At 43.9% G+C, this 19237-nt stretch overlaps 1 protein-coding gene across 1 annotated transcript; it reads right to left on the reverse strand.

Moving 5' to 3' along the window:
- Positions 1-7979: 7979 nt before the first annotated feature.
- Positions 7980-18857, reverse strand: LOC311131159 (eukaryotic initiation factor 4A-III). The gene is made up of 12 exons (XM_084164001.1): positions 18580-18857; positions 14801-14873; positions 14368-14434; positions 13979-14041; positions 13383-13515; positions 12646-12726; positions 12171-12312; positions 11065-11203; positions 10057-10172; positions 9165-9272; positions 8428-8555; positions 7980-8200 (listed from the first exon to the last, which is right to left on the reverse strand). Exons 1-12 carry the CDS (start codon positions 18731-18733, stop codon positions 8184-8186), a joined length of 1221 nt encoding a protein of 406 aa, XP_084020127.1. The 5' UTR covers positions 18734-18857; the 3' UTR covers positions 7980-8183.
- Between the last annotated feature and the right edge of the window lie 380 nt (positions 18858-19237).

A 19237-nucleotide genomic window follows, 5' to 3' on the forward strand; every position in this document is an offset into this window, starting at 1 on the left:
AGAACAATCTGGCCTTAATGGCCATTATAATCTCCACCTGGCACAGCCAGAAGAGGACTGGTCACCCGTCAGAGCCGGGTTCCTCTCTAGGTTTCTTCCTAGGCTCTAGCCTTTCTAGGGAGTTTTTCATATCCACCGTGCTTCTACAGCTGCATTGCTTGCTGATGGGGGTTTTAGGCTGGGTTTCTGTTTAAGCACGTTGTGACATCTGCTGATGTAAAAAGGGCTTTATAAATTAATTTGATTTGTCCAAAATTCATGTATGATCCATCATAGTCATTTGGAGTATGCTTATGTGTAATCTCAACTGACACTTCAGTCATGGATATACAGTTGCTGGCAAATATATTGGCACCCCTGAATTTTCTTAAATAATTCCCTATTTCTTCTCAAATAAGTTGAAAAAAACTCCACACCTTGTTATTGGATTTTCAACATTGCAGAACCAATTTGATCTTTGTAAACTTAAGTTTAGAATTTTAATGAGAAAATAAAGACAAATAGCTTGGACATAATTATTGGCACCCTGACACTCGTAGTTGGTTGCACTGCCTTTGGCCAAGATAACTGCCAACTAATGTTTATTGTAGCCATCAATGACCTGCGCCTTTCTACTGGCAATTTGGCCCACTCTTCAGCAGCAAACTGCTCTAAATCAAACCGCTCTAATTCTTCAATGTTTGAGGGGTGCCCTCCACCAACTGCTGTTTTCAGCTCTCAACATATATTATGGATGTGATTCAGGTCTGGACACTTTGCTGGCCACTCCAGAACAGTCCAGTGTTTCTTCAACCATTCCAGGCTGCTTTTGATGAGTGTTTGGGGTTGTTGTCCTTCTGGAAGACCCACAACCTTCGACAGAGACAGTTTTTGGACACTGGGTTGAACATTGCACTCCAAAAGACCTTGATAATCTTCTGATTGCAATAAAAATATATATATATATATATTTCTACTTATTTTAGAAGAAATAGCTAATTATTTAAAGAAAGTGCCAATATATTTGGCCGCAACTGTACATGTAGTAAAGAGCAGATCAACTTACATTTTAGTCATTTAGCAGATGCTCTTATCCAGAGCAATTAGGGTTAAGTGCCTTGCTCAAGGGCACAATGACAGATTTTTCACCTAGTCAGCTCGGGGATTCTAACCAGCAATCTTTCGGTTACTGGCCCAACTCGCTTAACAGATAGGCAACCTGCTGTCTCTAACATCAATGGTGAATGTTTAATCCGACTCTGCTCACCTTAAAAAACGTATCACTTCAATAGCGACCTTCAAGAACGTCTGGAACCTGAATGATTCCACAACACTCCTAGGCCTAGGTCAAGTACTTTTTATCCCATAAGGTGATTACACCCTCTCCTGGCAAGGAATAGTAAGCAATTTCTATCACCTACCTACATATATGGAACAAAAATATAAATGCAACATGTAAAGTGTTGGTTCCATGTTTCATGAGCTGAATTAAAAGATCCCAGAATTTTCCATACGCACAAAACGTTTATTCATCTCAAATGTTGTGCACAAATTTGTTTACATCCCTGTTACTGAGCATTTCTCCTTTGCCAAGATAATCCACCCACTTGACAGGTGTGGCATATCAAGAAGCTGATTAAACAGCATGATTATTACAAAGGTGCACCTTGTGCTGGGACAATAAAAGGCAACTTTAAAATGTGGTTGTCACACAACACAATGCCACAGATATCTCAAGTTTTGAGAGAACGTGCAAATGGCATGCTGACTACAGGAATGTCCACCAGAGCTGTTGCCAGAGAATTGAATATTCATTTCTCTACCATAAGCCAATGTCGTTTTAGAGAATTTGGCAGTACGTCCAACCAGCCTCACAAACGCAGACCACGTGTAAACACGCCAGCCCAGGACCTCCACTTCCGGCTTCTTCACCTGCGGGATGGTCTGAGACCAGCCACCCGGACAGCTGATGAAACTGTGGGTTTGCGCAACTGAATAATTTCTGCACAAACTGTCAGAAACCGTCTCAGGGAAGCTCATCTGCGTGCTAACCAGGGTCTTGACCTGACTGCAGTTAGGCGTCGTGACCGACTTCAGTGGGCAAATGCTCACCTGTGATGGCCACTGGCATGCTGGAGAAGTGTGCTCTTCACGGATGAATCCCGGTTTCAACTGTACCGGGCAGATGGCGTCGTGTGGGTGAGTAGTTTGCTGATGTCAACGTTGTGAACAGAGTGCCCCATGGTGGCGGTAGAGTTATGTTATAGGCAGGCATACACTACAGACAAAGAACACAATTGCATTTTACCGATGGCAATTTGAATGCACAGAGATACCATTACGAGATCCTGAGGCCCATTGTCGTGCCATTCATCCACCACCATCACCTCATGTTTCAGCATGATAATGCACATCCCCATGTCGCAAGGATCTGTATACAATTCCTGGAAGCTGAAAATGTCCCAGTTCTTCCATGGCCTGCATACTCACCAGACATGTCACCCTTTGAGCCCGTTTGGGATGCTCTGCATCGACGTGTACTACAGCGTGTTCCAGTTCCAGCCAATATCCATTAACTTCACACAGCCATTGAAGAGGAGTGGGACAACATTCCACAGGCCACAATCTACAGCCTATTCAACTCTATGCGAAGGAGATGTGTCGCGCTGCATGAGGCAAATGGTGGTCATACTGCCTGGTTTTCTGATCCACACCCCTACCTTTTTTTTTTTTAAAGGTATCTGTGACCAACAGATGCATTTCTGTATTCCCAGTCATGTGAAATCCATAGATTAGGGCCTAATTAATTTATTTCAATTGACTGAAAAAGCAAACATGGTGGCGACCTCTAAATGGGTTGCTAACTGTTAATTTTTTTCAGTAAAGCATGTAACAGTTCCACATAGTTGCCCCTGGGCCTGTTTGATGAGCTGACACTCTCATCATTGCCACAAAATGCCAACTCTCGTTTAACTAGGTACGCTACCCAAGGTAGCATTAATTACCTAGATCTTTCAAAATCTCACGGTTCTCTTTTACCAGGGCCGGCTCCGGGCATAAGCAGCATATGCAATCGCTTAGGCTCGCCGGCCGCTAAGATCTATTCGTGAGCTGCCAAATATCTTAAAAGCTATCTGTCTTTGGATGTGAGACACAGATTTCTCATGCTTGTTGAGTGCTATAGGCAAGTTGTTCAAGTCACAGTAACCGGCTTTTGTTCACACGCTGTCGCTTGTGGAGAACAGCAGGCAGTGGAAGCAGTAGAGTCGACTGCTAGCAGCGCAGCCTCAGAGACGGTCTTTCCGTTCAGTGTTGGCAACTCCTCAGTAAGGAAAGTAGCTATTGGCTGTCCTAAAAGTCGCTAGAAGTTGCTAAATAACGTTATCACATAATTTGCATAATTGGCCATGTGCATGTAATTGTGATGGACGCTGTAGGAGAGGAATAACGTCTTCGGAGAGACAAAAAGTGAGTAAAAAGCTGCGCGAGGACTGGGCCGCCTGTGAGTTGATAAGTTGCGTCAATTCAAATCTGGTATTGGGAACAAAAGAGGTCAATACACGTCTTCTAAAATAGACTAGTATTTTAATTAATGCAAAACACTTCAATGGTAAATATGATGTTCGTATATACGGGTCCACTGAAATACCACGCAGGGCAGACAGAGAACTGATCCATTGTTCTAAGTTCTTCTCCAAATACTCTGACAGAGATAGTTCCCGCTCCCTGCTGGCCTATCAGAGTAGAGACTGAGCGTGGTTTAGACTTACTCAGCCTATCGTTGGTGCACAGGCTGGTCCCAGCCCCTTGGCGCTTCACTGTTGCCAGGTGTTGGTTGTTTTGCACTCGTCCAGAGAGTCAGCCCCCATACACACAGTTCCCCTGTACTTTCCCACCCTAACTATACTCTTTGTACCTACGTCCTTGGACGGTTCAACGAAGAGGCAGTGTGAGTCACAAGCCTTATCACCCCCTACTCCCTAACAGCTCCTCACATTAATCACAGCTTGTTAGGTTAAACAATTTATATCAGTACAGTACAAACATTTTATGTTTAATCATTAATGCTTTCTTATTAAGCTAACAGCACATCTAAAATATAAGAGAATAATTTCCCACAGAGTGCACCCGCTGCTCGTTGAGAATAGTAAGAACGATACGTGCTTTCACGTCAGAGTCTCCAATAACACCAGAAAAAGTTGCAAAATTTGTCGCTAGTCACTTTTTTGAAAATGTGGGGTCTGAATACTCGCTAAATATAGCGACAAAGTCGCTAAATTGGCAACACTGTTTCCGTTGATACCACTCAGATTTAAATGATCATGTAGGTCTGTCCCTAATCTCAGTGGTGTAAAGTAGTTTAGTAAGAATACTGTAAAGTACTACTTAAGTAGTTTCTTGGGGTATCTGTACTTTACTTTTTATATTTTTGACAACTTTTACTTCACTACATTCTTATAGTAAATAATGTACTTTTCATAAATTTTCCCTGACACCCAAAAGTACTTGTTACATTTTGAATGCTTAGCAGGACAGGAAAATGGTCCAATTCACGCACTAATCAAAATAACATCCCTGGTCCTCCCTACTGCCTCTGATCTGGCTGACTCACTAAACACAAATGCTTAGTTTGTAAATGATGTCTGCATGTTGTAATGCGCCCCTGGCTTAATATAAGCCATTAGAAATTATTTATACTTGTATTTTTGATACTTACAGTGCATTCGGAAAGTATTCAGACCCCTTGACTTTTTCCCCCACATTTTGTTATGTTACAGCCTTATTCTAAAATTCATTAAATAAATGTTTTTCCTCATCAATCTACACACAATCTACCCCATAATGACAAAAAAAATAATAATACCTTATTTACATAAGAATTCTGACTCTTTGCTATGAGACTCAAAATTGAGCTCAGGTGCATCCTGTTTCCATTGATCATATTTGAGACGTTTCTACAACTTGATTGGAGTCCACCTGTGGTAAATTCAATTGATTGGACATGAGCTGAAAGTGCATGTCAGAGCAGAAAACCAAGCCATGAGGTCGAAGCAATTGTCCGTAGAGCTCAGAGACAGGATTGTGTCGAGGCACAGATTTGGAGAAGGGTAGCAAAAAATGTCTTCAGCATTGAAGTTCCCCAAGAACACTGTGGCCTCCATCATTCTTAAATGGAAGAAGTTTGGAACCACCAAGACTCTTCCTAGAGCTGGCCGCCCGGCCAAACTGAGCAATCGGGGGAGAAGGGCCTTGGTCAGGGAGGTGACCAAGAACCCGATGGTCACTCTGACAGAGCTCCAGAGTTTCTCTGTGGAGATGGGAGAACCTTCCATAAGGACAACCATCTCTGCAGCACTCCACCATTCAGGCCTTTATGATAGAGCGGACAGATGGAAGCATTCTTCAGTAAAATGCACATGACAGCCCTGTTGGAGTTTGCCAAAAGGCACCTAAAGGACTCAGACCATGAGAAACACAATTATCTGGTCTGATGAAACCAAGATTGAACTCTTTGGCCTGAATGTCAAGCATCACGTCTGGAGGAAACATGGCACCATCTCTACGGTGAAGCATGGTGGTGGCAGCATCATGCTGTGGGGATGTTTTTCAGTGGCATGGACTGGGAGACTAGTCAGGATCAAGGGAAAGATGAACGGAGCAAAGTACAGAGAGATCCTTGATGAAAACCTGCTCCAGAGTGCTCAGGATCTCAGACTGGGGCGAAGGTTCACCTTCCAACAGGACAACAACCCTAAGCACACAGCCAAGACAACGCAGGAGTGGCTTCGGGACAAGTCTATGAATGTCCTTGAGTGGCCCAGCTAGAGCTTGGACTTGAACCCGATCGAACATCTCTGGAGAGACCTGAAAATAGCTGTGCAGTGACGCTCCCCATCCAACCTGACAACCTTGAGAGGATCTGCAGAGAAGAATGGGAGAAACTCCCCAAATACAGGTGTGCCAAGCTTGTAGCGTCATACCCAAGAAGACTAGAGGCTGTAATCGCTGCCAAAGGTGCTTCAACAAAGTACTGAGTAAAGGGTCTGGATACTTATGTAAATGTAATATTCCTGTTTTTAATTTTTTATAAATGTGCAAAAATTTCTAAAAACCTATTTTTGCTTTGTCATAATGGGCTATTGTGTGTAGATTGATGAGGGAAACAAATAAATTAATCAATTTTTGAATAAGGCTGTAACGTAACAAAATGTGGAAAAAGTCAAGGGGTCTGAATACTTTCCGAATGCACTGTAAGTATATTTTTGCAATTACATTTACTTTTTATATTTAAGTATATTTAAAACCAAATACTTTGACTTTTACTCAAGTAGTATTTTACTGGGTGACTTTTATTTGAGTCATTTTCTATTAAGGTATCTTTACCTTTACTCAAGTATGACATTTTGATACATTTTTTCCCATCCCTTAACAGTTTCAGATACAATACATTAGCCATCTTGATCAGCTTACTTTAGTAAGCAGTAAAACGAACGCAACTGCCAAAAGGCGGCAGACGACACGCGACGTCCATCGGCAGGAGCGAGCTCGGCCTATCCCATTCCTTTTTTCAAAACATTTTAAGACAGTTGAAGCTCATTTACTGCATTTTTACACAATTTAAAAGCTCTAAAATGCTATTTGGAGAACAGAAAACATCTAGAATAAAATGACCCCAGCCATCACATTGATGGCTGTAGCTTCATTCACCTCAGTCGATCTACAAACGTAGCATATTAGCTATACAATTACATGCTACACATGAACTCAGCACCAGGATTAAAAACTATAATACGTACAGAGGGATCTGTTAGCAGAAAAAGGTTTTGCATTTTAAAAAGCTAATTTCCTGTAATTCTACACATTTTGCCATGACTAATATGATATCTGAGGGAGAGTGACTAACAGAATCAATGGGGGCCCCCTGGACACGAGCATAGACATGGGAAATCTAAAAAAGACAACAAAAAAGTCACGAAAGTAGTGCACTGGGCCTTTACTAGCCCCATACCGATATAGAAGTGTGTAGTGCGGGCAGCGATTCTCAACCAAAATTGAGTGGTGGGAGGTTGAGAAGTATGGAATTATTGAAAATGAAAATTGTGTTTCCAGTCAATATGGTGGCAGGTGGCCTGATGGTTAAAGTGTTAGGCCAGTAACCAAAAAGTTGCTGGTTTGAATACCGGAGCTGATAAAAGGTAGAAAAATCTGTAGTAGTGCCCTTAAACAAAGCATTTTGTTTTCTTGTCATATAATTGTTACATTTATTATCAATAGAGCATTATAACTAGTTTCCCACATTGCATTTTGGCCCAAAACCTAACTTTTGGTGAATTTTCCACCTGCGCAAGTATTCATCATCATGGTCATCCATGTCATCATTATCAAACAACGGATCTGGTAAATAAACTCAATTTTTTTTAACCATGACCGTATTTCAATCCTAGGCACTTTATAGAGCAGCGCACTGGACAGTCGACAAAGCATATTTTAAAGGTAATTAACGCTTGAGTCGACATTTGCAGGGATCCACGAATGGAATCACTGCAAACGCCTGGGAAATTGCCTTTAAATTACACCTTTGGCGGCTGTCCAATGCACTGCTCTATAACACACAGTAGATTGAATCCTGGCATATGACTGACAGTTGCACCAGGAGGTCTATGGAAGTCTAACAGAATAAGTGATTGTAAAGTAATAACTAACTTATAAATATATCTCATGATCTTAGTTCATCCGTCGTACCCCATCTGAAGACAGAATGTAATTGTAAACAAATACTATAGCCTCATAACATGGCTAAAACTGTACTTTTGATCTCATGGATGGATGGTCAGTCCTTGGATCCATAGCTCTTTCTATGAATTTGAGTGGTTACATTTCTCCAGCCCATTCCCTCAGCCGTTTACCAAAACATAATGGTTGGGGTGCCCATTTAGTTGTTTTTCAAATCCCGGATTGCCCCTTTAAAAACAGGAAAAATAAATCAACTGGCATTCAAATGAGAAACAAAATGTTCTTTATTTACAAAATAACTGATGGTTGCTGTAGGCATTTCCCTAAGAATACAATAGTCACCACAAATTTGAAGGCTGTTCCAAAGCTACTATTAAAAACAAAGCAAATGAGACAAGAATTCCAACAGTAAAATAAAAAGGGGTCCAAAATGTAATCAAAGCGGTCTCTCCACTTCCGTCACCAGCACCTCAGATCAGGTCAGCCACTGAGGAGAAAAAATGTCATGTTAATGACAGCCATCTAATGTCAATGCCCATTTTGTAAAATAACCCCAGGTCTATATGGCCCTAAATCTGTAAACCCAGTTTATGGTTGAAACAAAACTGAAGAAACACTTACATTTAGTTGCTTGAACAACCAAAACAGCAATACTAAACATATCAACATTGTCTATTAAATATTCAGGCAGAAGATTAACAAATGCTAATTTACCGTTCATTGGCATTTCATCGATCTGTGTGGAATAGTACTGCTCAATGTCACGGAGAATACGGATGTCGTCATTCTTCACAAAGTTGATGGCCACACCCTTGCGGCCGTAACGACCCGATCGGCCAATCCTATGAAAAGAGAGGGTGAGGGACAGAAAACACCAGTAAAATGTTTGCCCTGACAAGCCGATTTATGATTGATGCGATGCGAGCCAGAGGCTCCTGGAAAGAGATCAGGGAGGTAATGGGGATAGATGTGTTAAAGCGGTCAATGGAATGCAGACCATGGGGGATAGATGGACGCTGGATTGGCACACATTCAACAAATCTGATCTTAGTGGATGTCAAATCCGTCATGATTTATGTACTGTAACAGGCCCACAATGTGATTACTAAAATCCGATTTGGATATATGTGGCTGTTTTCGCTGCATAACATTTAGAAGTTGTCCCTTTCCAAGTTTAGAAAAAGCGACTGCTAAATGCTAACTCCCGTTCGTATAAGCTGGTAGCATAACTAGCATACAGAAATGAGTGGTAGGAGTCAGTCGTTTTTAACTCTAATTCAGTTGATTGATGACATGACCATGTATTGGGGTTGACATTCATACAAGCATTATACTCTTGATTTTTACCTCAACATCATGTAAAATACACAGCCATTGTCCGAATAGCCACATTGCATACCAAATATCGCTCAGTTTCTATAGTTGTGCTCTGAGCTGGCAGCCAGACGTACCTATGGATGTACAGCTCTCTGTTGTTGGGCAGGTCGTAGTTGATGATGAGGGACACCTGGGGCACGTCCAGACCTCTCGCCCACACATCAGTGGAGATGAGCACTCGGCTACAGGGGGAAGAGGAGAGATCACACATTAGGCCAAACCAAGGTCATATTCATTTGGAACCAAACGGGCTGAAACGGTCGCAAACAGGGAGGGACTATCTGAACTTTGGTAGTAAGAAACCCTCGTTTTCATTTTCCTTTGCAAAACGTTTTGCTACGGTATGCACTAATTAAGTCCACCCCTGGGAGATTTAAAAGAACAATGCTTAGACATGTTCCCAGAGAGTGAACAGAGCAACGGTACAAGACGTACTGGACCTCTGCCACTCTCTGGGCTTTACTGTGGCACTGGAATGGAACCCACAGCTCACACTGAGGACTGAGCCAGGTTACGAACAGTGCAATGAAGAATGTCAAATTATGTATTTTTTTTGCCCACTAGTATGCTTTAGCTGGGTGTGTATAGGAAAGACAACATTCTTTATCAGGTGGACCAGAAAGAATCCACGCGATACAGCACATAGTCATGTAATAGGTTCAAAATGTTCCTCCAGCTAAGAGACTCAACCAACTGTTCAACCAACTAAGCTAACGTCTCTTGTCATCACAAGATGGACACGACTCAGACATACATCTAGATTACACAACTACATGTGCAAATTATTGGCGATTGCATCCTGTGAGATTTTTTTTTTTTATAAACGTTTGTTAAAAACAGAAATGGGTAAGACCAGCTTCAACTTTCTCATAGAAATATGACAAAGTAACTACTGACACGAGAGCACATTCATTATTGATCAATATTGACCCAGTGGTCATACACCCAAAATGTACTCATCATTACCTGGCGCCGGACCGAAACTCTTTCATGATAGACTCTCTCTCCTTTTGGGGCATGTCTCCGTGCATGGAGGACACAGTGAAGTTGGCCTCCCTCATCTTCTCAGTCAGCCAGTCAACCTATCGTAAGCAGAGTGAGGACAGATAGAGGCTCAGGCCAAACAAGATTCCTGAAATGCACAATATAGGGAAAAGGGTGCCATTTGGGACGTATCCTATGACAGGGGGGGGTTCATGTTACCAGAGAGTGAACAGAGCAACGGTACAAGACGTACCGGACCCCTGCCACTCTCTGGGCTTTACTGTGGCACTGGAATGGAACCCACAGCTCACACTGAGGACTGAGCCAGGTTACGAACAGTGCCAACAATGATTTTCTTGACATTCATCGGTGTGATCGGCAGGATCAATGAGAGGTTGAGGAAACACTGGCATTCTTCATTTGACAAACTAACAATGTCAAAGCATGTTGGCCCCGGGGAGATGGAAGAGCGACAAAATAGCTGGGACCTCTTCTTTTAGTTTTCATTTCTTAAAAATCCATTTTTTTTACAATGATGGGCATTTGAAAATGTATTTCACTCCGATATACAACTGAAAACGAAACGTAACATATCTTCACTGCGCTTGACATATTCCACAAACAAACATATTTGTGGACATTGACAGTGCTTATAAATCTAACCTGCTAAATAGTTGCATTAAAAAAATTAAGTACACATTACCGATCGAATACAAACCTTCAATGGAGTACTCCTGCCATCACTATTTTACCAGTACATATAACCTAAGGGAGACCGTACTCACTAGGGGGAAAAACATACAATAACTATCAACAGCTGCCACATAACCCAAGTAGCTCCAGGGTGAAGTTTCCCCTAGGCACAGATCAGCTTCCCTCTCCCCTAATCCTAACCTGAACTATTATTGGGGGAAATGCAAAACTGACCCAAGATCAGTGTTTAGGGGCAACTTCACAATACATGTAACTTTGTTTTAGTTGTGTACAGACCTTCCGCTTGGTGTTGCAGAAGATGACAGCCTGCGTGATGGTGAGGGTGTCGTACAGGTCGCACAGGGTGTCAAACTTCCACTCCTCCCTCTCTACGGCCACGAAGAACTGCTTGATGCCCTCCAGAGTCAACTCATCACTGGGAGAGGGAAAGGAAGAGAGGGGTTAACTCAGCATTGGACCTCTTCTGCTGCTAAAGAAAATGAACACATCTAAATACTTTTTTTCCAGTGAGTGCAGGTCTTCCTATTCCAGTAAACTCCGTTCTTCCCATATAATATTTTCTAGGCAGGGCGCAAAGCCCCAAAAAGCACAACCATGCCATCAACAAAAATACATCGCAATTGAAGGAGAGCCGCATGTAGCTTGCCATGACAGGGGGGTTTGGTTCATGTTACCAGAGAGTGAACAGAGCAACGGTACAAGACGTACCGGACCCCTGCCACTCTCTGGGCTTTACTGTGGCACTGGAATGGAACCCACAGCTCACACTGAGGACTGAGCCAGGTTACGAACAGTGCCAAAAGGAATATTTCCTTGACTCGCCTATATAATAGTCAGAAATACTGGTATAGATAAGATGGAATATTTCGCTCTGCTCTCTGAAAGTTGCCACAGGAACGGTGGGGACCCTTTTCGATTTAAGCATGGCTGATTCTCTGATGACTATATGAGGTTTGTATTCAGACTAAGTACACATATTCAGACTAAGCCGGTCCCAAATCACTCCCAATCCCTCGCCCTTGGCCCTAACCCCTGGATGATTGCAGATGTGTAGGGTCTGGATACATATAAGCAGTTCAGTGATGGAGCATCCACCATATTTCTTCCACCTTACAGACCTGCAGAAATGAAGGGTTAGGGCCATGGGGTAGCGAGTGATTTAGGACCGGCTGATTTAAACTTCCCTCCTTTTCACCCCTCTGTATACATTACACAATGCTGCCCCCTAGAGTTCACAACTTGAACGAGTCTAACTCCCGGAACCAGGTAGCCTGGTTGAACCAGCCTGGTCATCATTCTCAACACAGTGATCAGGCTGGTTCCACTAGGCTAGAAACCAGGGTGGTACTTCCTAATATACAGCTGCGTAACTCTTGACTCACCGTTTGACCAGGATGCGGATTGGGTCGGTCATGAACTTGTTGGTCATCTCCAGGATCTCGTGGGGCAGCGTGGCGCTGATCAGACAGACCTGGGTGGCGGGGGGCAGGTACCGGTACACGTCATAGATCTGCTCTTTGAAACCTGCCGGACGGGTGAGGGAAAGATATTCAGTTTCCGCTTCATATTACACTACACCTCCTGGGAAAAGATGCGCAGACCGTCAAAATGACTTTCCTGTGCAAAAGTGTCTGAGACCAAGCGTCCCTGCCTGCCGTGGGATGCAGACAGACAGGGATAGTAGGAAACTAGTTGATGTGTGCAGGGGGAACGACAAAACAGCACTGAACAAGCTGCACTGTAACTTATCCTGCTTTACCATGAGACCTCTTGTTCTTGTTGTTTTTGGGCATCAGGAGAGACTGGAAGACGTCTTTCGTTTCATCTATGTAATGCACAATAGCGTGTCTGGCTTACCCTTGTTGAGCATTTCGTCTGCTTCGTCCAGCACCAGCATCTTGATGGCGCGCGTCCTCAAACTCCTCCTGCGGATCATATCTAAAGAACAGAAAGACAGCAGGGCCTGCATCAGTCAGCCTGCTGTGTGAAAATGGAGGGAACTCTTCTCAATTTAGGCTCTGACTGAAGACACGACCCGTGCGGTGACTACAGTGAGCCTAATTCAAGATTTTCTACTCATGCAAATGTTCTAGTTACCGTTCTTTGAAATGTTCTGTCTCAGGTAAATCATGTGACAAATTAGGAGATTGGGAGACTGGAGCGGGACCTTAAGTCATTGATTTACTGTCATTCTTCCCCTGTCTGTGTTACGGGGGGGTCATGTTACCAGAGAGTGAACAGAGCAACGGTACAAGACGTACTGGACCCCTGCCACTCTCTGGGCTTTACTGTGGCACTGGAATGGAACCCACAGCTCACACTGAGGACTGAGCCAGGTTACGAACAGTGCAACGAAGAATGATTTTCTTGACTTTACTATTGTCCTGAGTATGCAGAGCAGCCTCATTACATAAGTTACAAACTGTTCCAATAAACGCAGATCCAGACTGAACCCACGAAGTGAAACAATGTTGAAACAGCGAAATTCCGTTTTGATTCCTGTGACAGAATTCGGAGAGATATTAAATGTCTAGTCTGCTTCATACCTGTGGATGGGAGCTAGATACAAGAAGGTTAGGGTCCAGGGAACTCACCAAACACTCTCCCAGGGGTCCCTGCTACCACGTGCTGGCCATAGTCCAGTTTGCGGATGTCCTCACCCACGTTTGTCCCTCCGATGCAGGAATGACACTGGACGTTCATGTAGTCACCTAGGGCCAGGAGCACCTAGAGGAGGGAAGGGATGTTAACATCTGAGTAATAGGAGATAATGGCTGCGTCCCAATTCTCTACTCTTCTAACGGAGTGTGCACTTGCACACTCCCCGTCATGGATTTCACAATGGTGGAAACTCCCTCCAGCCAATGCATCACCAATCCAATCCTTTGCCAGTGTTCTGATCTGGGCCGTGTTCAGTCGGCATAGAACAGGAGAAAACGTTTTGAAACTGAGGGAAACAGGGAGGTACTATCTGAACATATCAAATAAACACTTGTTCCCATTTTCCATTGCACAGCGTTTTGAAGTATTTGCTACAGTGTTTCCAAATGAACATGACCCTGAACCTGTCCAATAGAAAAACTTTGTTTCAATACATTTTGTTACTGTGTGCCCTACTGACCAAGACATTTATCTTCCAAAGCAGTTTTTCCCCAGTCCATCAGAATACACTTGATATTCAGTCACATACCTTCTGTATCTGTCCAGCCAACTCTCTGGTGGGAGCCAGGATCAGTGCTTGGGTTTCACGCACCTGTGACAAAACCCTAAAAAAATCACATTTTGCTCACGCTGTCCAAACTCCACATATTCCGACTAAGAAAATGTCACAACACCAAATGTTGATGGATGATCTAAAACTGATATGTAATGATAACGGCACATCAGTACCTACAACAGGGCTCGTATTCATGTAGTCTCTCAAAGTAAGAGTGCTGATCTAGGAGCTTGTCCTACATGTTCATATAAAATTATTCATTATGATCTAAAAGGGAAAACTGATACAAGATCAGCACTCCTACTCTGAGACACTGGATAAGGGCCCTAGTCTGCACATATCAACAACACTAACTCAAATACCTGAATGTCAAGACACTGCAGCACTGATACGCAAAACGTGGCAGTCTTTCCTGTTCCCGACTGAGACCTAAAAAAAAGAAAGAAGTGTTGAAGAACAGAGAAAGATGGTATTCAACGGCCACTATAAACAAACATTTGAACAAGGGCCCTGGGTGTATTTATTAGTCGTATTCCATTGCAAAACGTTGTCTGCAACGGAAACCGTTTACTCCAAATGTAAAACGTGAGTTTCTATTGGACTAATTCAGGTAAGCCCCCCCCCCGTTTGGTTCCTAGAGAAAACGGTTTCCAGTGCAAAACGTTTTGCAACGGAATCTGACTAATGAATACACCCCTGATGAATAGCCAAATCGAACAAGTTCCAAACATTTAACTATCTTTAGTCTGTAGCTCTGGATGTTGTGGTTCTCCAGTGTAAACAGTCACTACTTACTGTGCAATGACATCTCTACCCTTGATGATCTGTTTAATTGCCCTTTGTTGGATTGCGGATGGCTTCTCGAAACCTGAGAAGAAATAAAAGGTGGTTAATTATGTAGGCCCATGATACTCTTTCAAGTTAAATAGTTCAACAAACATTACATACTATTCATGTAATCCTTTGAGCAACTGGAAAATATAGCTGGTAGTACTGAATCTTTTTCCAGTTGTGCAGACTGTTCGTGTCAAATTTTTGATTATCACTGGCTAGAACAGATTGCGGGACAAAATGCTCACACAAATCAATATTCATCAACAAGTGAGGAAAACGCAACATGTACTAAATCCTAAAGGGGGTGGGGCATGCCAGTTAACTAACATTAGCTAGGTAGCGAGTTAGCTCATCAACTCATCCTTGACCGCTGGCTATGTCCCTTCCGTCTTCAAGAGAGCGAGAGTTGCACCCCTTCTCAAAAAACCAACACTCGATCCCTCTGATGTCAACAACTACAGACCAGTATCCCTTCTTTCTTTTCTCTCCAAAACTATTGAGCGTGCCGTCTTTAGCCAACTCTCTTGTTATCTCTCTCAAAATGACCTTCTTGAGCCAAACCAGTCAGGTTTCAAGACTGGTCATTCAACTGAGACTGCTCTTCTCTGTGTCCCGGAGGCTCTCCGCACTGCTAAAGCTAACTCTCTCTCCTCTGCTCTTGTCCTTCTAGACCTGTCTGCTGCCTTTGATACTGTGAACCATCAGATCCTCCTCTCCACCCTCTCCGAGCTGGGCATCTCCGGCGCGGCTCACTCTTGGATTGCGTCCTACCTGACCGGTCGCTCCTACCAAGTGGCGTGACGAGAAGCTGTCTCCGCACCATGTGCTCTCACCACTGGTGTCCCCCAGGGCTCAGTTCTAGGCCCTCTCCTATTCTCGCTATACACCAAGTCACTTGGCTTTGTCATATCCTCACATGGCCTCTCCTATCATTGCTACGCAGACGACACAACTAATCTTCTCCTTTCCCCCTTCTGATAACCAGGTGGCGAATCGCATCTCTGCATGTCTGGCAGACATATCAGTATGGATGACGGATCACCACCTCAAGCTGAACCTTGGCAAGACGGAGCTGCTCTTCCTCCCGGGGAAGGACTGCCCGTTCCATGATCTCGCCATCACGGTTGACAACTCCGTTGTGTCCTCCTCCCAGAGTGCGAAGAGCCTTGGCGTGACCCTGGACAACACCCTGTCGTTCTCCGCTAACATCAAGGCGGTGACCCGATCCTGTAGGTTCATGCTCTACAACATTCGGAGAGTACGACCCTACCTTACACAGGAAGCGGCACAGGTCCTAATCCAGGCACTTGTCATCTCCCGTCTGGATTACTGCAACTCGCTGTTGGCTGGGCTCCCTGCCTGTGCCATTAAACCCCTACAACTCATCCAGAATGCCCAGCCCGTCTGGTGTTCAACCTTCCCAAGTTCTCTCACGTCACCCCGCTCCTCCGCACACTCCACTGGCTTCCAGTTGAAGCTTGCATCTGCTACAAGACCATGGTGCTTGCCTACGGAGCTGTGAGGGGAACGGCACCTCAGTACCTTCAGGCTCTGATCAGCCCCTACACCCAAACGAGGGCATTGCGTTCATCCACCTCTGGCCTGCTGGCTCCCCTACCTCTGCGGAAGCACAGTTCCCGCTCAGCCCAGTCAAAACTGTTCGCTGCTCTGGCACCCCAATGGTGGAACAAGCTCCCTCACGACGCCAGGACAGCGGAGTCACTCACCACCTTCCGGAGACATTTGAAACCCCACCTCTTTAAGGAATACCTGGGATAGGATAAAGTAATCCTTCTACCCCCCCCCCCCCCTTACCCCACCAAAAAAAAAAAAAAACATTGTAAAGTGGTTATCCCACTGGCTATAAGGTGAATGCACCCATTTGTAAGTCGCTCTGGATAAGAGCGTCTGCTAAATGACGTAAATGTTAGCTAGGTTGATTGACACGCTCAAGGTCCTAAACAATATTATAACCTCGATCGATAATAGACAGTACTGTGCAGCCGTCTTCATCGACCTGGCCAAGGCTTTCGACTCTGTCAACCACCGCATTCTTATTGGCAGACTAAATAGCCTTGGTTTCTCAAATGACTGCCTCGCCTGGTTCACCAACTACTTCTCAGATAGAGTTCAATGTGTCAAATCGGAGGGCCTGTTGTCTGGACCTATGGCAGTCTCTATGGGGGTGCCACAGGGTTCAATTCTTGGGCCGACTCTTTTCTCCGTGTATATCAATGATGTCGCTCTTGCTGCTGGTGACTCTCAGATCCACCTCTACGCAGACGACAACATTTTGTATACATCTGGCCCTTCATTGGACACTGTGTTAACAAACCTCCAAACGAGCTTCAATGCCATACAACACTCCTTCAGTAGCCTCCAACTGCTCTTAAACACTAGTAAAACTAAATGCATGCTCTTCAATCGAACGCTGCTGGCACCCGCCCACCCGACTAGAATCACTACTCTTGACAGGTCTGACCTAGAGTATGTGGACAACTACAAATACCTAGGTGTCTGGTTAGACCGTAAACTCTCCTTCCAGACTCACATTAAGAATCTCCAATCCAAAGTTAAATCTAGAATTGGCTTCCTATTTCGCAACAAAGCCTCCTTCACTCATGCTGCCAAACATGCCCTCGTAAAACTGACTATTCTACCGATCCTTGACTTCGGCGATGTCATTTACAAAATAGCCTCCAACACTCTACTCAGCAAATTGGATGTAGTCTATCACAGTGCCATCCGTTTTGTCTCCAAAGCCCCATACACTACACACCACTGTGACCTGTACGCTCTTGTTGGCTGGTCCTCACTACATATTCGTCGCCAAACCCACTGGCTCCAGGCCATCTATAAATCACTGCTAGGCAAATCCCGCCTTATCTTAGCTCATTGGTCACCATAGCAACACCCACCCGTAGTATACGCTCCAGCAGGTATATCTCACTGGTCATCCCCAAAGCCAACACCTCCTTTGGCCGCCATTCCTTCCAGTTCTCTGCTGCCAATGACTGGAACAAATTGCAAAAATCTCTAAAGCTGGAGACACTTATCTCCCTAACTAACTTTAAGCATCAGTTGTCAGAGCACCTTATCGATCACTGCACCTGTACACAGCCCATCTGAAATTAGCCCACCCAACTACCTCATCCCTATATTGTTATTTATTTTTGCTCATTTGCACCCCAGTATCTCTATTTGCACATCATCTCTTGCACATCTCTCATTCCAGTGTTAATACTAAATTGTAATTATTTTGCACTATAGCCTATTTATTGCCTTACCTCCATAACTTGCTACATTTGCACACACTGTATATATATTTTCTGTTGTATTTTTGACTTTGTTTTGTTTACCCCATATGTAACTCTATGTTGTTGTTTTTATCGCACTGCTTTGCTTTATCTTGGCCAGGTCGCAGTTGTAAATGAGAACTTGTTCTCAACTGGCTTACCTGGTTAAATAAAGGTGGGAGAAAAAAAAAATTGGGAAAAATGAAGGAAAAAAAATTTATAAAAAAATGAAGCTAGTTAAATAGCTAACGTTAGCTAGGTAGTTGGCTAATGCGAACTAATGAAAAACAAATACAAAATCTGGCTTTTTTCATTACAATACTCGCAGCATGTGTTCGTTCTGGGTGTGCAACTGAGTCATGAAGCACAGAAAATGTGTCCAAATAACTTACTTGGGTATCTGCCTATATGGGCCCACTGTCCCAAACAAACCCCCGGCCCTACCGTATGCGTAAATCCCACGGAGGAGATCCTCTCGTAGGCCCATCGTGTCGAAGGTAGGAGTAACATCGACCTCCTCGCTGGTCTCAAACTCGATCTTGGTCATGTCTTCCTCCTTCAATAGACGCCTCGTACGTGGTACGGTGGCTACTTCCATGGCTTTTGTGAGAGTTTTCACAAAAAACTTATGAAATCGACAACTTCACCAGCTCGAGTTCTGCTGCGGGAAGTAGAAAAAAAGACCGCCGCATGTGTCGCTCTAGTGACGCCGTAAGCGAGAGACAAGAATTTGCATGACGTATTATGGGTCGTCACCATAGAGATCCGATTAAAGGTGTACCAAAGATTTTTATAACTAAACCAAGATAGACCACTGCTTGTCGTTTCCAATGGTTCTAGTATCTGCATATTTCCGTTACGGAAGGCCTACTCTGTGAAGTGCGCGTGTGCAATAACTCAATTCGCTTTTGCACTTCTTCTAAACAGCGCGATTTTTTAAAACGTTTGAAAAGGGTAAAATCTACAAACCTTAGTCCATTCTGTTCATAACATATTCTAGTTTTGGGAACAGAAAACTGTATTGAGATCAAATGTTTAATCGATGATAAAATTTGCAGCATGTCGGCCAAAATACATCTTCTCCCACTGCCCGCCAGTGGGC

Source organism: Coregonus lavaretus (assembly GCF_964263955.1).
Source record: "Coregonus lavaretus genome assembly, chromosome: 6".
In the NCBI taxonomy this organism is placed as follows: Eukaryota; Metazoa; Chordata; class Actinopteri; order Salmoniformes; family Salmonidae; genus Coregonus; species Coregonus lavaretus.